General features: G+C 37.1%; 2 protein-coding genes across 4 annotated transcripts in view; one reads left to right on the top strand and one right to left on the bottom strand.

The window, feature by feature from the left end:
- The window catches only part of SLC39A10 (solute carrier family 39 member 10), a 41,362-nt gene extending 23,964 nt beyond the window's left edge, over positions 1-17,398 (top strand). For 2 of the 3 annotated variants that reach the window (XM_075153627.1, XM_075153625.1), the window contains exons 4-10: positions 1,933-2,102; positions 3,150-3,368; positions 4,749-4,869; positions 6,806-7,174; positions 9,021-9,101; positions 10,925-11,115; positions 16,185-16,661. In XM_075153627.1, coding sequence (XP_075009728.1) covers positions 1,933-2,102; positions 3,150-3,368; positions 4,749-4,869; positions 6,806-7,174; positions 9,021-9,101; positions 10,925-11,115; positions 16,185-16,343 — 1,310 coding nt within the window. In that variant the 3' untranslated portion in view covers positions 16,344-16,661. Of the gene's footprint in view, positions 1-1,932; positions 2,103-3,149; positions 3,369-4,748; positions 4,870-6,805; positions 7,175-9,020; positions 9,102-10,924; positions 11,116-16,184; positions 16,662-17,326 lie in introns of those variants that run through there. The other variant, XM_075153626.1, reaches the window with a different exon arrangement.
- A 1,863-nt stretch (positions 17,399-19,261) lies between these two features.
- The window catches only part of DNAH7 (dynein axonemal heavy chain 7), a 123,086-nt gene continuing 120,080 nt past the window's right edge, over positions 19,262-22,267 (bottom strand). Inside the window, exons 62-64 of the mRNA XM_075153630.1 lie at positions 21,832-22,009; positions 20,302-20,405; positions 19,262-19,895 (exon numbers count right to left, since the gene is read on the bottom strand). Coding sequence (XP_075009731.1) covers positions 19,689-19,895; positions 20,302-20,405; positions 21,832-22,009 — 489 coding nt within the window. The 3' untranslated portion in view covers positions 19,262-19,688. The remainder of the gene's footprint in view (positions 19,896-20,301; positions 20,406-21,831; positions 22,010-22,267) is intronic.

The raw sequence follows: 22,267 nt of genomic DNA, 5'->3' as shown, positions 1-22,267 counted from the left end.
TTGCATTACAAGTCCATGTATGCTGTTTCTTTCAGCAGAGCCTGTTAATCCAGAGTTCATGATCGAAGTGCTCTGGGGATGAATCAAGGCTGCATAGTGGCAGTATTTTGGTCGGCAGGGTCCTGCTTCCACTCTAGACCTACTTTTGTATTCCCATTTTCCAACTTCTGTTTTCTAGTTCCTGATCTGATGGCAACCTTTGCCTTTTCACCAGCTCTGTTTTCCTCTCGGTATCAATGTGCATTTCAGCGTCGCTGCATACTTCCTAAAGCTTTTTCCAATCAGTTTCTCCTGGTGGATGTGCTCTTGTACCCTTTGCGTTTGAATTGGATTATTTCCTTTTCTGGACTGTTGTGGAATGACAGCTACAGACTTCGTAAGAATGAATGTCCCAAACTAAAATTTAAACCAGAGATGTTGTAAGTTTTGGTGTTGTACGAGACCAGGCCTGCATTAGCCACAATTCTAGTGGCAAAATCTTGCCAAATCTGACCTATAGCATTTTTGGTACATTCTTGGGACATTTGTCTGCTACATTATAAAATTCATTGAGCAGCTACAACATATTTATTTCTCCTCTCTTTATTTCTCCTCTCTCCCCATCCCTCCCATTTCCCAGGATGTTTTCCCCCACTTGATCAAAAATGAGTGGACCTTCATAATTGTAAGGAAAGTCGGATCATGCACCAAAGTATGGAGATGCTAATGATTTTATATCAGGAGTTGTTAACTTTCATTAAAGTTGGCAAACTGTGTAGACATTTTTATTAAGAATGAAGCCAGGAAAAAACCTGGAAAAACCTGAAGCATTTAGGCTAAAACTTAAATAAAGAAAAAAAAAGTTCAGATTGAGGAAATCATGTTCATGAAAGATCTCAGGCCAAACAGTTAATGTTTGTCAAATAGGAGCATCAACTATTCCTGTCTTTGGGACTGTGAACCTTTTGAACTCTATTGTTGGAATTAAAAAGTTTGTATTTACTGTTCTTTGAAGTTTCTCTGACGGGAAGAAACAAGACAAGTGATAGAGAAGCAGAGAGGGAGGAAACAAAAAACCCAACAGTTTGGGTTAGCCTTACTGACGACTTGAAAAAGTAGAAGAAAAAATATTTTATTAGGGTGAGATGCTGACTGCAAGAGCCGTGCTTCTTTGCTTATAGGATCTGTTCCTTGTGTAATTCCTCCTTTTCCATATCATATAGAAATTTGCACGTTTTCCCTAATCAACAGGATTATGTTGAGTGTACCATATCCCATTATCACTTTTTCTTCTGATGACAACAGTAGAGGTTCTCAGAAAAAATAAATACTGCTTTTTGTTGGTAGCAAGTTGCTTTCAGCTCTTCAAACTCTTATTAGAGCATTTGATTTTAAAGTTCCTCTGTCAAAGGTTGAGTCTTACTTATTTCTCATAAATAAAAATGTATGTTTCAAAGCACCAGGTGAAGAGAATGGTGCCTAACTGAACATGTTACTCCTAACAAAGGAGGAGAAATATTGATTCCAGTTAAATTTTGCATCAGAATGTGTTAAATGTTAAATATGAATTAGTGCTCGTAGAGCCCTAGTAAGTTAAGTAGCAGAGATGTGTTTGTTCCAACAGGAAATCTTTTGCTTTTTGTATTTCATTAAGGGCCATAGAGCTAAGCCCGGAATTTACAATCAGGAAGAATTGCTGGGCTCTTTTTAGCTGATTGTCTTCTGATGTCTTTCACTGTATTGTACTGTACTATGAATAAGCCTGTGTATTTTTTGCTGTGGACTTCAGTACTGCCTTTGTGTTTTGCAGCACCTTTTGAACGAATTGTGAATCACACGATTTAGGTTAAAGGAAAGTAATCTTCTTAAGAGAGAGTTGAAAGTCATGAATCAGTCTGAAAAGTTTTACAAGTGTTGTTCTGATAACCTTTCTGTATTCATTTCTTCCCACAGCCTGGTTTTGTGGTATCATCTCTATCACCGTCATTAGCCTGCTTTCCTTGCTAGGTGTGATCTTGATTCCCATCATTAACCAATGGTGCTTCAAATTTCTTCTAACTTTCTTGGTAGCTCTGGCTGTGGGAACAATGAGTGGAGATGCACTACTCCATCTGTTGCCACATGTAAGTGTTGTTTCCTTACCTTTTATTCTTAATTGTAACTGTATATAGAATTTTCAAAGAATTATTTGACAAGTATCAACAAATAAATATTCACTGATGTGGATGTAGATTGACTTATCTATGAGGGACATCCTGAAACAGTGTTTGAGACTTTCTGTTAACAAAAAGAAAGGAAATGTGTGTTTCTTAAAAGGCAAAAAAAAAAGGAAAAGAGAAAAGTAGTTGTATGTTCATAGTTTAACTTCTGTCACATATTTTAAAACATCTAATGAGATCAACAAGTGTATTTTAAATTTAGCAGTATTACTGTCTCTTGTCTACTGATACTTGTCTATCAGTACCACCTAAAAGTATTTCAGGGGGATTAACCTTGCTGGTTACTAGCTTTTGGGGAGAAAGTAGCCTCTAACTTACTGAATCAAGAAGCTGTCCAAGTTCCTGGGAAGGTAAGCAGTTTTTAATTTGTGATGGTACACTGTAATTCTTAGAAGGGGAAATGTTTTCTAAAATTTTACCCCCCTTAATTCTTTTAGCAAAAAGACTAATGTTTACATGTTTTCTTTGTGTAAATTTTAATACAAATTTTCGGTCATGTATTTTTTTTGAAAGCTTGTATTTCAGATCAGAATTAAGGCTGTAATTGACTGTAATAGAAAAAAATCATGAAGTTTGGTTGCTAATGGCAGTGTAGGAATGATAATTGCTTGTGACATTTCTGAGTGTTAGTCTCATTATCTTTAGCAATGTGACAGAAAAAAGCTGAAGCTAGATTATTTCCCCCTCCCCGCTAAAAATTTCCCAGAGAAATATTTTTTATTGATTAGGGTAATGAATAGTCTAATGAAAAATTTCTATAGTAAAATGTGTTTGTATTTAAAAAAAAAAACAGCAAACAAAAACAAACAAAAAACAACCCACAACACAACTTTTAAAGTCTTTTTATGCTACTTTTCTGCAAGGTTACATATTTTGTCATCTGAGCTCAGAGCCGTTTCAGTCTCCTGATTGCACCAGGTCATGCTGTGTTATTATTTTCTCTCCTAATAGTCACATGGAGGCCACAACCACAGTCACCACCATGGCCAAGGTCATGTTCATGAACACAAGCGCTCTCATCGACATGCCCACGGACATGGAGTACGGACGGAAGGCTTTCTAGAAGAAAATGATCCAGTGCTTAAAGGTCTTGTGGCACTTGGAGGCATTTATGTTTTGTTCATCATTGAACATTGTATAAGAATGTACAAGCATTACAATAAACAAAAGGTACGCACTAAAATTGCATGCAATTTTAAAATATGTTACCTGAACTCTGAGTGTTGAGGAGTTGTCTGTGTGACGATCCATTATTCTGTGAACATAACAAGTGCTGCTGATCTGCATTCTGTTTGATTTTATGTGAGGGAACCCTTTTCTAACAGAGGTTGCTTTTCTTAGCAAGGTAATTTGGGAAGACAAAGTGGAAATCTGATGGGGGAGGTTGCAGCTTTTTGGCCAGATATATTTGGAGGTAGATCTAAGTAGAAGAGATTACAGCTTTCTCTAAAGTGCCATGATCTTTTTGCAGAAATATGAAATGCAGTATGTAAGAAAGAACTGGTAATAGAGCCAGACAATTGTCAGACAATTTACGAGAAATGTAACTGTACACTGTTAGCCAATGATGCCAGTGTAACAGGGGTATTCAGTTTTTCCACATGAGAAAATGCCAAAATTTGCAGACCTCCTGTTTTCTATAAAGTGCCAATCAAATTTTAACTTGTTTCTCTGAAAACGATTGGATTTTTAGGGCTGGGAGCATGCTGTATTCATGATCGTGGTATAACAGGAGAGCGAGTACCTCAGGGGGAGTGTGACAGTGGGTAGCAGTTCAAGCCACCAAAGAGCCATATTCTTTCAACCGTCATTATAAATACACTTATAACTTTTGTCTCCATCATTCGATTTTGAGGAGAAAATCATTTTGGTGAAACTGTAACTGCTTCTCCCAAAATGAGTGCGAAAAAATTTGAAGTTCTCTGTTTCATGTCAGACTTGCTGCCTCAGCTGGACAGGCAGCAAAAGATGTTCTATGTTGGAGGAGGCATTTCTTAGATCTTCTGATAAAGAGATAAAAGCTGTCACATTGAGCGTGTCTTCTTTGAGATTAATTAAATAATTAAATCCCCTAGGCTGCTTTGGCAAATCTATGATCTCTGTTGTATGGGCTGCAGACAGGAAAGTAGCAAGCTTTTCTCTGAAGGCAAATACAAGGAAGTTACAGGAGTATAAAAGTTGAACAAAGCAGAGGAGCTGTTCTTGCTGCATGCGTGCTTTCTTGAACAAAATAAGCAAGTATACTAACTCTAGACACGTGTTTCTGGGCTGCCAGAGCAATCCTTGTCATAATGTACTCTGTTATTCAAGTGATGTATTGTCTGTGTGTGTGTGCGTGTTTGTGAGATTCCGAGGTAAGAATTTCCACTGGCATGGGTATCGTTGCTGAGCCTTACAAAGATTAATATGCTGTAGTCACATACTTCTGTTAGGCATATTAAGAGAGAGTAATTTAGTCTATTTTGAAGAGATTTTTTGACAACATTTCAGTTTCTTTTATTTCCATCGATGTCCTTTTACAAACCAGACGTTATCTGTTTCCTGTTGCAGAGTAAGCAGAAATGGTGCAAGAAAAAACAGACTGAAGAATCGCCAATTGGAAGGAAACTTTCCGATCACAAGTTAAATAATAGACCAGATGCTGACTGGCTTCAGCTCAAACCCCTTGCAGGTAGGCATTTATTTTCAGAATTTTCTCTGATTACGAGATTCAAAGTAATGGCATGTAGCATGTAACCTCTTGTACAGTTTTGCTGCTATTATGCAAATCATTGTTAATAAGACTTAATAGGCTTTCCCTATTAAATCTTTTTTTATTTTGTTTTCCTTAGATCTGAGAGCACTCTGAACACTTCCTAATATGCTGTACAAATGGTTCTCAGACTTCAGAAGCAGTCAGGTTTTGGGTGGCTGTGGTTCTTTGGGGGTTTTTTAAACTTGTTTAGTTTGGGGGTGTTTTTTGGTTAAGCTGTGCCTGACGAGCTCAGCCTTGGCAAAAATTAGATCAAAAATGAACACACACAACCTGAAAGGGGATATCTGTTACACTTTGAAGATTCCAGCCTCTGACCAATTATATAGTTTGGCTGAGAAGGCTAAACAAAATTAATTTCTTTTCATAAATACCACAAGTGTCCCGAATATTCCTCAAGTATCCAAAACAACTTTCACATACTGTTCCTTCATGACAGTCTGAATGCTCATGCAGCATGTACCCAGAAGGAATGCCGTATCGCCCGTCTTGAAGGGGTGAGGGAAGGGGAAGGGCTTTGCTTCATAAGCTTCCCTTTCCATTGCCTGCATGGCTGCTGAATTAATTTGTTGATGAAGGATCCATAGGCTATATTTATACAAATGCAATTTTGTTAATTTGAATAGTTTGTAGAAGGGAGGGTTAGGACTGTAGCCATCTCCGCTCAAACAGCTTAAAATGGAATTTGGGACATTGACAAATAACATAGAAAGACTTTCAGCTGTGAGGATGGTGGTACATATATTTGAAATGTCTTCATTTTCTTTTAACGGGCGATCAGAGGAATTTTGCTTCTAATAACATGGAGCACGTACTGGTTTTATAACACTGTGCCACTGGAAGTGCACTCTTCTGGTCAGTAAATCATTCGTACTACAGGCACTGGAGGCCTATGCTGGATTTGAATTTTGAACTGCAGTGCCACGACCACTGACCTGAATGGCCATTCCATTTCTTTTTAAACAGCCTCCAAATGATGTTTAAGAGCCTGTTTATCTAGAACTCTTTGTCTGCTGCTTGGGTACTCTGGGCCTGCTTTTTTAATTCCGCTTACTGTTTGCTTATTTTTGACTCTGAAATATTTTTGCTGAATTATTGTGAGCTAATAACTTCATCATCCAGAACTGCTTTTTTCCCACAACGGTTTTGTTTCCTGGAGCATAGATTGCCAGTTTCATTCATTTATTAATACTTCAGAAATATTAGTAGACTTAAAATTCATGCATGTATGCCTTCTGCATTGTTTTCACTTTGTATTTCTTTGTAAAAATGGCTTTGATTGCTAGCAGGGTAATAAGCTACATTGAAGGAGCTCACTGTATGACACAAGTGTCTAACAAAGATGCATGCAATACAGAAACTATTTAAAGATCTGTTGTATCAGTGGCAGATCCTGGTATGCTTCAGTGAAGGCTAAGCTGTGACCTGTATGGGCATGCATAGAGAGCAGCCAGTTAAGGTTTCCTGTAGATTCCATCTACAGCATATGAGACATTATTATCATTCTGGCAACTTTCTTTTTCCAGTGTTGAACCACAAACTTCATCAGTAGCAAAATTACAGACACAAGCCTAGGTTGGGCTAAAACTGACTTTGTGTGCTATGGATACAGTGCTGTTGCCTTGTAGTGAAGACTTCTATATGCTGTACATGCAAATAAAAGAAAAAATGGGGCAGTGAGAAATACATTTTTTTTGGCTGAATGTTGACAACAAAGTTAGTAGATTGGTATGTGTTAAAATACTTCTTTTGCTTTCGCAAAGCAGTTAAATTCTTAGCTCAATGCTGCAGTAGTTGCTGGTGATATTTTAAGTAAGAACTAACGCAGTGTCTCTCCCAACTGGCTTCAATGTAGGAGCAGACGACTCAGTTTTATCTGAAGATCGACTCAATGAAACTGAACTCACTGATTTAGATGGCCAGCTGGAATCCCCTCCCAAAAACTTCTTGTCTGTAGAAGAGGACAACAATATGCACCATTCTCACAATGATGTCTCACACGCTGCTCAAGAGCATGATCTTCATGATTCAGAGTATGACAGCCATGGCGAAGATAAAATGATAGCTAGAAAACACGGTCACCACTGGCATCACAAACATTCCCATCATTCCCATGGCCACTGTCATTCTGGAAAAGACCTGAAAGATACTGGGATAGCTAATATTGCTTGGATGGTAATTATGGGAGATGGCATTCACAACTTTAGTGATGGCTTAGCAATCGGTAAGCAAAAGCACTGAGTATTTCTCAACAGTTTCGTCTTACTTTTAGTAACTTTGGTAATATTTTACTTATCAGTGATCACAGGTAAGGCTTCCAGTTAGCTCCTGTGGTTAGAGGCATTGTTTAATCTCCTTCAGAGCAGAAATTAAAAGGCCATGAGTTGTCATAGTCTTCCCTTTGTTAATACTCTGTGACTTTTTCCACCAAGATTGCTGTGTTGATAGTAGCAGTAGCAATCTGTGCCAAATAAAGATAGGTGCAGGCAAATCTCTGTATGAATTATGGAGCGCATATAATGCACATTTGTTGTTTGGGTCTTAGTATTTGCCTTTGCATAATAAGTAAGTTCCTATCAGTCTTATTTATAATGATGTTTATTTATAATAATAATAATAATAATATTTCTATTATTATTAATACATAGAATTATACTGTACTTGTAAATAATAAATGTACTATGAGTCAGGTTACTGAAATAATAATTAAAAAAAAGTACTACTAAGGATAATTTAATTTTTGTTTCAGCAAAGTATTGTTTTGGCTTATGGTCAGTATAGATTTATTTCTGGCCAAATGTAGAAGAAATTGAAGTACCAAACAGATTTTATTAGATTTATTAAATCAACTTTGATTCACATAAACCTCTAAATGTGATTTGAACTGTAAAACACATTCATTTGAATATATGTCATACAAGTCAAGATGATGGTGAGAGTACTGAAGTGCGCACTTTTAATTTTTTACTAAGGTAGCTACTAAGAGTGCACAGGGTTCTGAACTACTAGCAGAAGGAACATACCCATTCTGAAGGATGGGGGATAAGCTGCTTATTAACTGCAGTCTGCAGTTAACAATGGAATCTACTACAGTTTCTCCACTTTCTCCAAACAATTTCTAAAGAAACTAAACGCCATAAAAAAAAACTTTTTGCTTATTTTCACGTTAAACAGGCAAGGCATTTAGAAGTGGCTTCTAAGGCCAAAAAGGGTCACTACGCCATCTGTTGAGAGCTTCACTGTATTGAAACTCCATTTCTAAATATTCCTGTGTCAAGCCCAAACAGCTGATTCTTTGGTAAAATGTAGATTTTAGAAAAGCATGTTCATCTTTTTAATACATCAAGTTATGAGGAATCCAGAGGAAAGTTAAATTTCCTCTCTGTCTTCAGATCATGTCTTCTCTTTCTACTTTATTTTGCCTGTTTGGACTGCTCACTGCAGGCTCTTCTTGTGCCTTTCTCTGTTATGGCACAGAAATTTAATACCAGTTTTCTCATCTCAGAATTATTTAAGGTATGCACTTAAAGTTGATTGAATTAAATTAGCTTACACAAAAGTTACTGAAAGAGGTTTATGCCAATGTTTTTCTCATTTTTTTCCAGGTCTGGCTTACTAATGTTGCTGATATATGCTCTACAAATAAGCATAAAAGAATTAGAGAGGTTATGGGTTAAATACTAGTTTGGATTTCCAACCTGGAAAGGAGAGAGCTAGACTGTTGCTCATGTGCATTCTTAACTGTCCTGATGCACTTGAGTTCCTGAAAATGTAAAAGTGGTGCTATTTATTAGCTTGTTACCTTTACAGCTCAGTTTTGCTCAGTTGTGGTCTCCTCTCCCAGGATTTGTCTTTCAGATAAAGAGAGTAATAAAGTATGCAGTGGTAATGCACATCCAGGATACTTCCAGTATTTTCAGCTTATATACAGACAGGACACAGTCATAATGAAAAAATATTAGAGCGTGCATTCTAACAGAAGAGTGTCATCTCTGGAAAATCTGTTGATTACATTTTCTGGGTTGAAAATAGTAAAATATCATTTGAATCTTTTTTTTCTTTTTTCCTAGGAGCAGCTTTTAGTGCTGGACTGACAGGAGGAATTAGTACATCTATAGCAGTGTTTTGTCATGAGCTTCCCCATGAATTAGGTAACATTATATAAACTCAATGTGTTCAGTCTCTTTATGTGTACAAAATATCTATCTAAAAGCTGTTGTGATACTCATCCTGATAAGCATAACGCAATGCAGATGCTGCAAGGGTGACCAGAACTTCAGAGAGTAATGGAGCAATGTTGCTTCAGAGTACATAATGAGAATATTAATACAGGATTATTTTGGCAGGTATCTAGTTACAGCAGTTCTGTAAGCTTTTTGGACATGTTTTAAAAATGTTCTTAGGAGCGTACAGTTTACATTTTGATGTTATACCTCTGCATTTTATAGAGAGAGTTTCACACTACTCTGTGCGGCATTGTCTTACACAAAGTTAAGTTACATAAGTAAACATAAGTTTATGTAAGTAAAATTCTTTGTGGAGATCTTCAGAAGATGCTTTGTACCAATTGTGCTGAGTCCAGTAGGTGTGGATGACTGTTTAGGGTAAAGCCTGTAGGCATTGTTGCCGGTGCCATTGATTCTTCCCCCTAATTGAAGTATTTCTTCTTGGGATTAGCTAACCATGATGAAACCTGTTGTTTTCCTGTGAGCCGCAAGGCACATCGCATGAAAATTTAGTGCACCTGAGACTTACAAAAGAGCAGCTAGAGAGAGGAGGAGGAGTCTTTTTTGCCAGTAACATGAAATTGTGCTAGATTAAACTGTGTACGTACTCACAGCTTGTTTACTTGATGAGCTGCTAGCTCTGAATGATGAAAAAACAAGTACTTCAAAAACCCTTAGAGGTGATGAGTGAAAGCATTTTATATAGGCAGATACTAAGTATAAGGTAAGTAACGGGCACAGATGGGAAATAATAGAGCAGATGTTCATGGTTTGACAATGGTGCTATACAATCATTAGTTAAGTGAAGCTGCTGCAGTATATAAAGGAGTGCAATATATACTGGTGTGCTTATAACTTGCTAGGTTAACATGATTAAATTAACCTTGTATAAGAAGTGAGTAGTTCACTGTACATATTTTTTATGTTGATTCTAGGTTTCGATTCTAGATTGAGCAATTAATTTCTAGCATATCTGACATGAGAATATTATATTAATTACCCTCATGACTGTGTATCATCTTTCACTCCTCATATTCACAAGAGTTCCGTTTGAAGGGAGTAAAACTATCAGAGCTGATTACAAGATGAAAATTTAGATCTTTATAGAACATCTACCTCTATCAGCAATTTTAGCAGAGCTGTTCTGAATTAAAATAAAACAGGTTAACCTGGCATGTCTTAAACCAGCGAACTGATTCAGCATGGATGTGAAGTCATTCTTCCCGAATGTAACTCTTCCTTTTCCTAGTGCTGTTTCTCAAATTCATTGTCACCTTCTGTGGAGACTAATGCCTTGTTATCCTCCTCTTGAATTTGCAGAATGAGGTGTAGATAGCTAAGAGGAATTTTCACAGGTATTGATCAAAACTAAGCCTCTGTTTTTATGTTCCATGAAGAACTTCTGTGAAGTAAAGACAAGGCTGCATGCACAGATGTATGCTTTGTGGGAGGACCAGATCTAGACTCCTCCATTTACCTTTAACCATTAATCACTATTACCTTTCTGACAATCAGCGTGATGAATAGGCACCTTTGAATCATATTTTAGTCAAGGGATTGCTGCACATAAATACATTTCTTGTAAGAGTTGTCATATCCTGTTGCCCAGTCTTCCTTTGAGCCTCTGTAGCAGCATTTTTACTTTGGCAATGCCTTGGATTGGTGAGATAGTAAATGTAGGCTAATGTATCTACTTGCTCACCTGAGAAGCACTGATACTAAACCCCTGTGTTCTGTCTCCATTTTAGGTGACTTTGCTGTGCTTCTTAAAGCAGGTATGACAGTGAAGCAAGCTATTGTGTACAACCTCCTGTCTGCCATGATGGCTTACATAGGGATGCTGATAGGCACAGCGGTGGGACAGTATGCTAATAACATCACCTTGTGGATCTTTGCAATCACTGCAGGCATGTTCCTCTACGTGGCATTGGTTGACATGGTAAGATTGTTATGATTCTGTTCATTTTTGCATTCCATGCATAAAACCTAGGACTTGAAATGGCACCTACGACAGAAATTTTTTGTTATAACACATAAAATATCTGTAGACAGTAGATGCCTGTTTCTGTTCTACGACTTTTTAAAATGTTGCAGATGCTTTGAGAGATGTAGTGAAGTTTTATAGATGCTTGCCTGTTCGGGTTTCTGCTACCGAAGTCTGCCAGTGACTCCTGTTAAAATACAAAAACTGCAGGTGGGCTGGGAAAGACACTCTCACTTCCCACTAACAAACTAACAAAAATAATAACTTCCCACTAATAAAAGGAGGATGATTCTCTAGTTTTGTGGATTGGGCATTAGATGCTGGAGTTCAATTCAGTATTTAGAATTGTTCTTTGCTAAAATTTAATCTTCATATATTTAATTCTGGAAAGCTTAGTCTGAACCCTTAGCATGAGCAGCTGGTAATACATAGCTCTTGTGGTGATTAGCTTTTTAAAAAATTATCCGGTGGAAAAATGCTGCCGCTTCAAGGACTTAGCTATAAGTACATTATATTTAGTGTGTGTACACCGTAGATCCAGATCCTTCAGGCAGTAATGCACTTGTGCACATGGTATCAGTCCATATTCAATTCTGATTTCTCTCCTGAGCAGCTTCAGAGCTGCATTTAAATAAGCCAGTTTTCTCACTTCTTGTCTTTCCCAAGCCCAGTGATGATGACAGCAGTTTTCATTTTTGGGGTATTTTGTAATGCTCTTTCTGCTTTCATATACAGAGAAAAAGATGCGTCACTTCCCTGGATTTTAAGTACAGATCTCATATTGTATTTAATTATTAACCAATTAAACTAGAAACTCCAACCTAGTTAAAGCTTTAACTCACAAGGGTTCAGACACCTTTTTGTGGAGTGGCTCCCTGGATTTCAATTGCTTCATTCGCAAACTGCTCTTTCCTAGTACAGACATCTAAAGCAGAGGCAAGTTTCCTCAAAGCTGTTATTTTTCTCCTTAAATAGACTAAGTAGCCATCTACCTATTATCAGTAGATTGCTCCTTGGATCGCCTGGTGTGGCTACATACTGCTTATAGAGAAATACTGAAATGTAACTGGAGTTCTGGCTTTGAGTGATGTTCCAGTAGAGATTTTGTTTAACCTCATAGCATCTCCATTCCAGGTTACTGGAATAAGGACCAGCCTGTTTCAGTTTTCAGTTGTGGGTAAAATGGAATATTTTACTGTTCTGAAGTATTTTAAACCATGCATTTTCTTCAACTTTCCAAATTTCTTCAGAGATTTTGTTGCCATATCTGGTAGCTCTGTTAGCCTACGCTGCTAGTTCTGCTCTCCTGCATACGTTTGTGCTGACTATCCTGTTTTCCAACCACATTTTTTAGCAGCTTTCTCAAAAGTTAACTGGTGCAGGAATGAAATGTGTGATGTTTGACTCTCACTGGCTGACTTGTCAAAGCAGGCAGGCATCTGTCAGTTACTTTAAGCCACAGACACAGACTTCGGGTTTCAGCAATTATCACTGAAACAGCATCACGTCTTTGTCAGATCACTGTCTATGAGGCTGTCAGATGTCCGCTCTAGTGTGGGCTGATTGTATCATTTCCCTGGTGCTAACTGAAGCAGCTGACAATATGAAGATCCGTCTCCCCTTTGCTGCTGTGGCCAATGATTGCCAGTTCCTGGTCAGCTTGTGGCTCTTGAGTCTGGTTTCTCAGCCTCAGTGGTATCATTGAAGCGTTAGTGAAGACCGCTGAAAGCAAGGGTTCAGTTTCCGCTGAATTTCCTGGTATCGGCAGAAGCTGTCTTGGCCATTCTGCCCTCTAACAAATTTACCTCTGCAGTTAGTTCTGTGTTCAGCACTACTGCCACATTGGTGCTTAAGAAACTTGGTGCCAGTGGGGCTTCCATCTGGCTTCTAGGTGGCATCCTCCACATCTGAGAACTTTCTCTTAAACTCAGCTGTGGTTCTGAAGATCCCATGTCAGTCCCATTAGTGTAATCATCAAATGGGGGCTTGAGCACAGGACACAGTGGCGGAGGCTACTCCTGTGGCCTTCATCTCATTCAGTCCTGCTTGCCTTTAGGTTTTTTATGACTAGGACTCATGGAAGCCAAGCATTGGCCATCACACCATGGGATACTTCACTTTGTTATGGAGAACTTTAATTTGTAAATATACTCTATTAAATCTATTATAAGGTAAATAAGTCCTTTTCAGGGCTTGCTACATAAGAGTGTGTAGTTGAGAGTGATCCTTCATGCAACTTCAGATGTTCTACGTAGCCCATAATTACTGAAACATCACTTGCTTATAAGTCGTGTGGCTGATATTTATTTCCTGTACTTATTTTGACTGAAGACATCATGTATAAAGGAAAGCAGCATTTTCATTCTTTTATTCCTTGTCCTTTTCCTCAGTCATCGTAGTAGCAACCAAAGTCAAAGCCCAATGGTCTGGCTAAACAAGAGCAGGAAAGGTTCTTGGCAAGACACACTTGAAACTGCATTGGATTTTTTGTCTTGATGTTTCCGTAATCTGCCTCCCTCTCAAAGACCTTATTTTCTTGTTACCTGACACTTAATAAGAACAGATTTTGATCACTCCCTAGCTTGACAGAGGTTCTCTATCCATTCTTTACAACATCCCATTGAGAATGGACCTTTTGGTATTTTTGCATCCGATTGTACTGAAGTTTTTCTAATTACGTGTTTTCTAATGATAAGGATACTTCTCTTCAGTAGAAGATAAACTCAGGCCTTTCTAAATCCTTCAGGCTTTCCATGATTCTTGTGACATTTCATTTGGTGATAACTATCAGAAGAATAATCATAATATCCTCCTTCCTGACACTGCTGGTTTGGTTTGAATGGGTACATTGAATTTTCCTATATTCCTTCCCAGTCCAACTTGAATCATATCTTACTGGAAAATAAATTTATCATCTGTTATATTTTTCATTCTTTATATCTCTAGGGCTGAAGTTATAAGCTTTCAGCTTCAAGAGGGTGTTATTTTTTTTCTATTGACAGGACCAGACTCTTTATATGGTCCCTGAAATTGGTCACATCAACAGCTAATAAAGCAAAAAGTTTAGTAATCTTTAGACATGCTGTCAACGTAGATAACCGGCAGTGTTAAAGCCCATTATAGTAATGCTAAGGTGAAGCCTTTTTTTTCATCCAGAACATGTTCCACCAGCTCTCAAAAAACATCTGTGGCTTCTCTGAAAAATTTCTTCTTCATGCCTGCCAAGCTGCTATCTGAAGTTCTCTTTATACCTCCTTTAGCTGCTGCACCATTGCAGAGACATCGTGGCAGAGCTGAAGCAGTACTGTGTAGAGCAGTTGGGCAGTACCTGTTCAAATGAGGTACTTCAAGGCGATTTGCCACCAGGTAAACATGAATACTGAAGAGGTTCCTGCAGTGCTAATATACGTGTGGACTGTATCTCAAAGATGGAAGGAGGGTTTTTTGCCAGTAACAAGTTCTTGCAGTGCACAGCCTCCTTCCACCTTCCTCCTTCCCTCTCGGAGTCTTTCCAGGACCCTGTCTACGCAGGGATTCTGCAGCTGAGGGAGAACAAAGTGGCACTGGCCTGCTCTGCCTGCATACTCGGGCTCTGAGTACAAGAAAGAGGAGCATGATCACACCTGGCGACAGTAAAAACTAAATAAGTATTTTGAAGACAGTGATGGGGAGTGTCCCCATAGTACTGTTAAATAACCTTTTTTTTCCTATCTTAAAGGGGTCTTTTACTTGCTGTTCAGTTCCACAGTTTTGGGAATATATGACAGCTGTCATTATCCATAGCTATGGCTTCCACTTCTACCCATCATACTCTCCCTTTTCAGGTCCATTACCTTGGAAGTTATGGAGACAGCACTGTGCTCTTCCTAGGTTTTGAAACAGATGTCATTTATTCTTAATGACTTAACAGTACTTCGTAATCTGCTGTAGTGCTTGCTGTTAAGGTGCCTGGTCTACTGTATAGGTGATAAACATTTTTCACACCCGTATATTTTTTATATTTAAATACTTAGTGGGTCAAATCAATTGTCAGCTTTACATATCTTTTTGAAATACAGTAATACAAGATGGGATGGGTAATATATTTGGGGTTTTAGCAGATTTTGTCATTGTCTGTTTTGCAGTATTCAGGTACTCAGAATAACCAAAACTATTCTAGCCTATTTAGTGAAGAGCAATAAATAAGAGACTTGTGCTGTGTACTACCTGAAGTTTCCATTTTGTTCTGTATTATGTTTTCTGTCCTAAGTGTGTCTTGAAGGAATTCCTTCGTTTACCTCATGCTTGCTTTAACTAACTTCTTTGTAAAACATTTTAAGTTATTTCTGGATGGGTGGCTTTGTAAGAAGCTTCATAAGATTTATTTTTACATCTTCCAAGTCCACGATTATTTGTTGCTTTTGTCAGTACTATTTGACTTTTCTTTACAGGTGAGGAATATAAGGAATATCCAGAACTTTCAGAATTTTTTTATAGCTTCACACAGAATTTCTCTTGAATTACTTGTAGCTATTATTCCCATATTTAAAAGCAAAATGTATGTGAATATGTGTAAGCATATAACATGACAAATGAATGGCTAAGTTAATCAACAAAAAGCCATTATAAAGGGTATATTTATAGCAATGTAATTACTGTAGCAATAGTCAAAGCTTTTTATTATGTTTGTTTGAGCATTACTTAATTTTAATTGAGTAAAAGAACTCAAAAGAGCAGAACTTGAAGAATGCTGGATTGGTCCTTATCTTATCTTGAGGAACTTAAAGTTCAAGTAGATGTGTGATCCAGTAAAAGCTTAAGAAAAAAAAGTTGAAAGGAAAGGCATTTTTTGTTTGTTTTGTAAATACATGATGTGACCATGTTTTTATCAAATGTAGTGGTTAGGTAGAGTTTTACCTGTCTTAGTGTATTGTTTTTATAACTGAATCCTGGAGTGTTTATTCTTGACAATATCATCTTGTAAACTTGTCCGTGTATAAATGGAATAGAGGTGAAAAGACTTTCTGAATTGTTTTTCCTTTTAGCTTCCAGAAATGCTTCATGGAGATGGAGATAATGAAGAGCACGGTTATTGTCCCGTGGGGCAGTTCATTCTTCAGAATCTAGGCCTCCTTCTTGGATTTGCCATCATGCTGGTGATTGCCCTCTATGAAGATAAAATTGTGCTTGACATCCAGTTTTGACCTAATTCTGGTAATCACTGTGGTTACAATAATGTTACTGTATGGCTTTGAGTCTGCACTGTTTCACTGTATGCACATTGCTCAGAGGAAAAGCAGTGGCTTGCACTACTTACACAAGTACAGTATATTCTTTTCTGTGTAGATTAACTTCTGCTTCTTTCCTAATTCAAATCGGATGAGATTACCCAATGCGTCTTCTAAACTGAAGTGATCGACAATTAGGAAATACTAAATATGAGAAATAAATGCCAAGTTCAGTGTACTACATAGGAAGCACTGCTTGCTTAAGAAAGAAAAAGAACAGCGAATGACCTACTCATTTGGGAAAATACCATTTCATTAGTACATTTGAACAGAACCCAGAAAATGTTACAGCTGAAATTCATACCTCTGCAAGGAACTGAGTAAGCTTTTAGTGCCACGTAAGTCTTAAGTAGCGCATATATATCTATATATAGTATAGATATATAGACAGAGATAGATATATAGATATATATAGATGTGCATGCATATATATATATAGATATGCGTGCATACATACATATATATATAGATGTGCGTGCATACATATATATATATATAGATGTGCGTGTGTGTATATATATTCATTCTGTGCTGATTCTTCTGCTTAGTGGTGATTTGAAGTATTAAATCTTAAACAGCACGTGACTGGAAACCACTGTGCTGGTTTAAATTTTAAAAAAGAAACCCAAAACCTAAACACTGTTTAAATTCTTAGAGTATGCGTTAAGCTGCACTCCATCATTATAAACTTCATGTGTAAGAAGGCAGGCTGTTGCAATATATATGCAAAGTGCTATGTTCTGTCGAGGATCAGTTTGACGATGTTTTCCTGACTAAGATTTATTTGATGTTTGTTCCTTGATATTAGTAGGAAAATGCAAAATGCAGTAGAATTAGTGTTAGCTTGGGGAAGTCCCTGATGTTGGAGTTTTTGAGCTATTTCTGGTTCTTTTTTACAGATGCTAAACATGTATTGTGTGCCACTTGCAGCATAAACTACTGAAGAATTGTGGCTGTGAATTTGTGCAAACTCTTTTAACAGAGAACCCATATGGGAATTTCTCCATTTTTTTAACAATTATTTTGGGATGTTTTCTCCACTTCATGTTAAAACAATCCAAAGTGCAAGATGCTAGTTACTGAACCTGGGCACAAAGGTTAAATTATGCTCTGTGTATGTAGTACTGGTAGTTATTTACAATACTGTAATATCAGATCAAAATCTGTTTCTACAATGCCTTGATATCAGACATTGTAGCACCAGCCGTTTCTGGCCGTAGAGCGTATGTAAGATGATTTCTACTTCCAGCATAAAGGAGTTCATTTCTATGATATTTTTTTACAATTTGGGTATTTAAATTAGATTATTAAAAAGCAGATGTGATAGATACGTGGTATGTGTAATTTGGAAGGATAGACTGAAAATTTGGGCCTTATCTTGCTGGGATCAGCTGTCCTAGATCGGATTGTGCTGATATGGTTATATTGCCAGACATGAGTTAGTTCTTCTTGTACCCATCTCCTTAAAAAAATTGTGAGTTTGTGAGGAGTGCAAGCTGATTCTGTAGTACCAGTCCTAAGCATGGTAGTAGCCTTTTCTAAAACATACAGTTTGTCTTCTTTTATGTGTATGCCAGGTAAAAGCTGTATTTTGACTACGTGCCGTAAGTTTTGTTTCGGTCTGCTTGGTGCCAGTGTAGCTGCTAAAAACACCGATCCTAACGCCTTTAATGAGAGCCAGTTGGTATCTTCATTCCATTTCAAGTTAATGTGTGTTTCCTGTGGCCCTTTACTTTTTGAAGCTTCATTGGTCAATTTAGTTTTTACTGAGAGCAGCTCATGTATTTTAAAGATATCGGTTGGTTCTTGCCAGTATTTCTTCCTAATGCAGTATCAAGAAACAGTATTAAGGGTCCATTTCAAAGAAGGGCACAGTTTCTTCAGTGAAGAAGCCAAAAGCCCGGAGTTCAGGCATGCAGCCATTTGATGCTCTGAACTCAGGTTTTCTTTTTTTCTTCTTTAAACACGTTTACTGTTGGACCCAAATTAGCAAACACACTGTTGTTAGCTTCAGATTACTGAATTTCTGCAGTGTAAAGATCCTGGGTGACATTTTTTCATAGTGCCCATGTTAGGTCACTGAGTACGATTTTCAGAGACTTAACTCACTGGATACCTTCTGAGGATTAAGTTTAAACAGCCTATGTTTCTTACATATTAAACTGACCCTTAATTTTCCTTTTCTGTTATACTCGATAGAATTAAGGGGGTCATTATGTGGTTGAACTGATATTTTGTCAAATCATTTTTTAAAGTTTATTTCTTTTAATTCTTTTTAAATGAAGATTTCTATATTTCAGGTAGTATATTTACTTTTGTATTAGTTGGAATATGGTTATAGCTTAATACACTGCCTCTATAGGAAAATAGTTAACTTCCTTCCAAGACCATCTTCAGACAAGGGAAAAACATGGTCCTTGAAGGTAGGTACTGTATTTTTCATTAAATATGGGTTGTTTCCTTTTATTTTCTAGTATTTATTACAAGTTTTGAAGAGCAGTGTAACAGCTGTGACTTCTTCTATATGTTTCCACCAGTATTGAATTCCAAATGATTCTAATGTACGCTTTTGAGTCATGTTACAGACAATCTGAATTCCACTACATTTCTACTTGGCTTCAACATTCCATTCTGCTTGAATCCAGAGTCTCATTTAACTTGTATTTGTTGGAGGGCATAAATGTTACTTGTATATTACAATGCTGTCACTGTGTGACATCCCATATGAATTTTGATGTAGATCACATTGCACTCGATCCGCTGTGATTATGCTTAGAAAATACTGTAGTTGCTAGATGCAGTGTGATTTTTTTTTTTTTATTTTTTTTTTCTTTCCCCTCCCATTAACGATTGAGTCTATGGTTTAAAGTGTGATTATGGTCCCATAAAGATAACTTGCTGAGCTATCAGTCTTTTTGTTATAACTAAATCATTTTTTAAAATTTTATAAAGCTGGAAATGATCAAATGCTGTTTTGTTCATTGTCAACAGTGTTGTGTTCATTTTATGTATGTTCCTTATAAATAAGGAGCCTTCAGAAAATAAAATTATTCAAGGAGCAGATATTTTTGTTGGCTTTTATAAGGCTTTATTGTGCACTTTTGTATTTTAGTATTTTGTTTCAAGTTTCGTGAAACGCACAAATGCAACATTGTAAACAAACTCATTTTGATTTCTCTTTTTACGTGGCATTTCAGGACTGACGCACATCCCTTATAAGTGATCTGGAAAATGCACCTACCTCTATATATTGTGATAGGTTTATGAGCTAAGCTGACATAATAACGCCACACCACGTCTGATCCAGTGTTCTTGCGGTTTGTCTGAAGGGAGAGTCATTGCGATGACAAAGTTGGTGGAATGGCCTGTAGTTGACAGGATCCCTCTTCTCTCACTGGTCTTGTACACTGGGGCCAGGTAGCTGGGTCGCTGTGGAATGTCTGCTCTCTTACACGGCTTTAGCCATATCTGCAGTAAAGAAGAAAATAATGCTTTTCATCTCAGTTAAAAAAAAAACAAAGTAGGGAAACAGTCTTGGCTTGGCCAAAGTATTTTGACATTGTTGGTTTTTTGTTTTGTTTGCTTTTTAACAGATAGCCCTGAAAACCTGTTTCTTGTTTCCTCTTTTCTTATCAGATTGCTTCCTCTCCCAAAATATGCAAAACCAAACTTCCTGTCACTGACATTATTAGCAGAGGATTCTCAGCTCCTCTCAGACATTTAATTTCTATTTCAACACAAAACATTTCAATTTTTTTTTTTTAAAAAAGAATTATCCTGTTACTTCCTTCAAGACTAGAACTTAAGACTATTAATTCTACAGCGTTTGTTGGTACATAATACTATAAAATGTCACCAAACGAAAGATACTGACCACAGGTACTGTATCATAGAGGATTTTTGGATGAGATTCTCCTAGCTTCTTAGTTTGCCTGTTCCAGCGTGCTCCATCCAAGAACAATCCCTGAACGTAGACCCCTGAATCAGTTGGAAAAGATACCATATTACGCAAAAACTGAAAACGTCTTCTAGCTGAGAGCAGCAGCTAGTGCAACATACTTTGCTAACTGTCAGTTGATTGTGTGGGACTTTTTGTCAATTTTGTGTGTTGATGATCAAATAACTTTGAGTATAACACTATCTTATACTGTATTACAATTTATCATGATTAAAATTCCATAAAGATTTATAAAGTGACAATGTCTAGCAATATCATAGCATATCCAGCCTTTTTGAGTGATGGAGGTTAAAAATTATTCCAAAGTACAGGACACTATTTTTACAGTTGTCATTATTTGAAATTTTTCTCTATGTACTACATATTGTCAGCTTTAACGTTTTCAAACTTGGAGATTTGATCCTGTAAACAGTCTTTCACTAGTTAGTCTTCACATTGTTTCATTGCTTGTGTTTCAAATTGCCACTTGCTTATACGGTTCATATGCTTATACTCTAAAGTGTTCATTAAAGGAGTAAAGTATAAAAAAAAAAATAAAATCTTTAAATGTTTAAAAAATTTGTCCTAATGTCATGACATAATGACATGACAGAATGACAGCTGTCATTCCATCAGCTCTCCAGACGAAAACAATGAATTACAGCAACATTTGTTTTTCATCAAACTTGCACCTTCTTGCACTGTAGACCGAAAACTGTAACTTCTAAAACAAAAAATAAACCTGCCCCAACAGAAAATGAGTTGAAACTGACTGGATGTGGCTCTCCCAGGCAACCTGCCAAGCCCTTCTTTTTACACAACTTCCAGTCAAACTGATCCTCAGAAAACTGTTAACAAGAGTATTAAGAACAGTTCCGTTTAATCTGTCCTTTTTTCTGAGGAAGGGCAAGCTAACAAACGTATCTGCAACTGGAACCTAAGGTAAGTAATATATAATAAAGTGGTTTGATAAAATGTAGGGCTTTTTCCCCCTTAGCGCAGTCCCCTATTGCATATTGTGATCGCATCATAAGATATTTTTCTAGGGATAGTTAAAGTAGCACACCCAACTTCTCTACTAAATGTTTGGTTTTCCTTGGCTTAGGAAAATATGTGTCTTCGGACATATATGCTAACGGAGTGAAATAAAGGAAAAAAAAAAAAAGGCAAGCTAGATATCACTTGAAAGTTTGATCTGTTGTGGGAGATTTGGGGTAAGGAGTGTCCTCTGTTGGTGTTGTTTTATATCTGCATGCTAATCCAGGAGGTGGACTATCTCAGCAGTTCTTAAGGATTTAAATAGTATTTTGCCTCTTCACTTCTTGTGCATCTCATGGAGACCAGTGCAGGTGTGTATGTTTTCCAGCTGAATTCATTAGCTTAATCGCATAACTCTGAGTCTGCAAATTAATGTTAGCTTCTGAATACATCAGCAAAGGCAGATATTTGTGACATGCATTTACTTACCATCTTCAGGAGCAATTTCATATTCCTTATCTTCCAGCACTTCATAGTCAAATTCTAGTAGGTCTATTGGAATGGTGTATTTTCTGGCATAGTTCTGCTGGGCACCTGTTAAAAACGCTTGAGTGAAGAAGAATCCTGAAATCCAGAAGACTGGTGGATTTCCATTTTCATACCACAGCTGGAGCAGCAAAAGAGAGAGGAGGAGAAAAGAAAAAAACCTGCCTTTTATTTTTTTTTAGTATTTAGGAAAGCAATTATCTTCTAGAATAACAGCAGAAGTAATTTCTCCCTTTGTGAATCCAGGATTGTCTTTTCCTTTCCTGAAAGCAGTGGAACTTTGGATGGCTAGCATGTCTTTTTAAACAACTTGTTTAAAACGTCACTAGCTTCTGTTTAAAAAAAAACCACCAAACAAAAAAACACCCTCAAATGAAAA

This window comes from Calonectris borealis, chromosome 6 (assembly GCF_964195595.1).
Source record: "Calonectris borealis chromosome 6, bCalBor7.hap1.2, whole genome shotgun sequence".
Lineage (NCBI taxonomy): Eukaryota > Metazoa > Chordata > Aves > Procellariiformes > Procellariidae > Calonectris > Calonectris borealis.
Note: the sequence above shows the minus strand (reverse complement) of the source record. Positions and strands in the feature narration are given on the sequence as shown.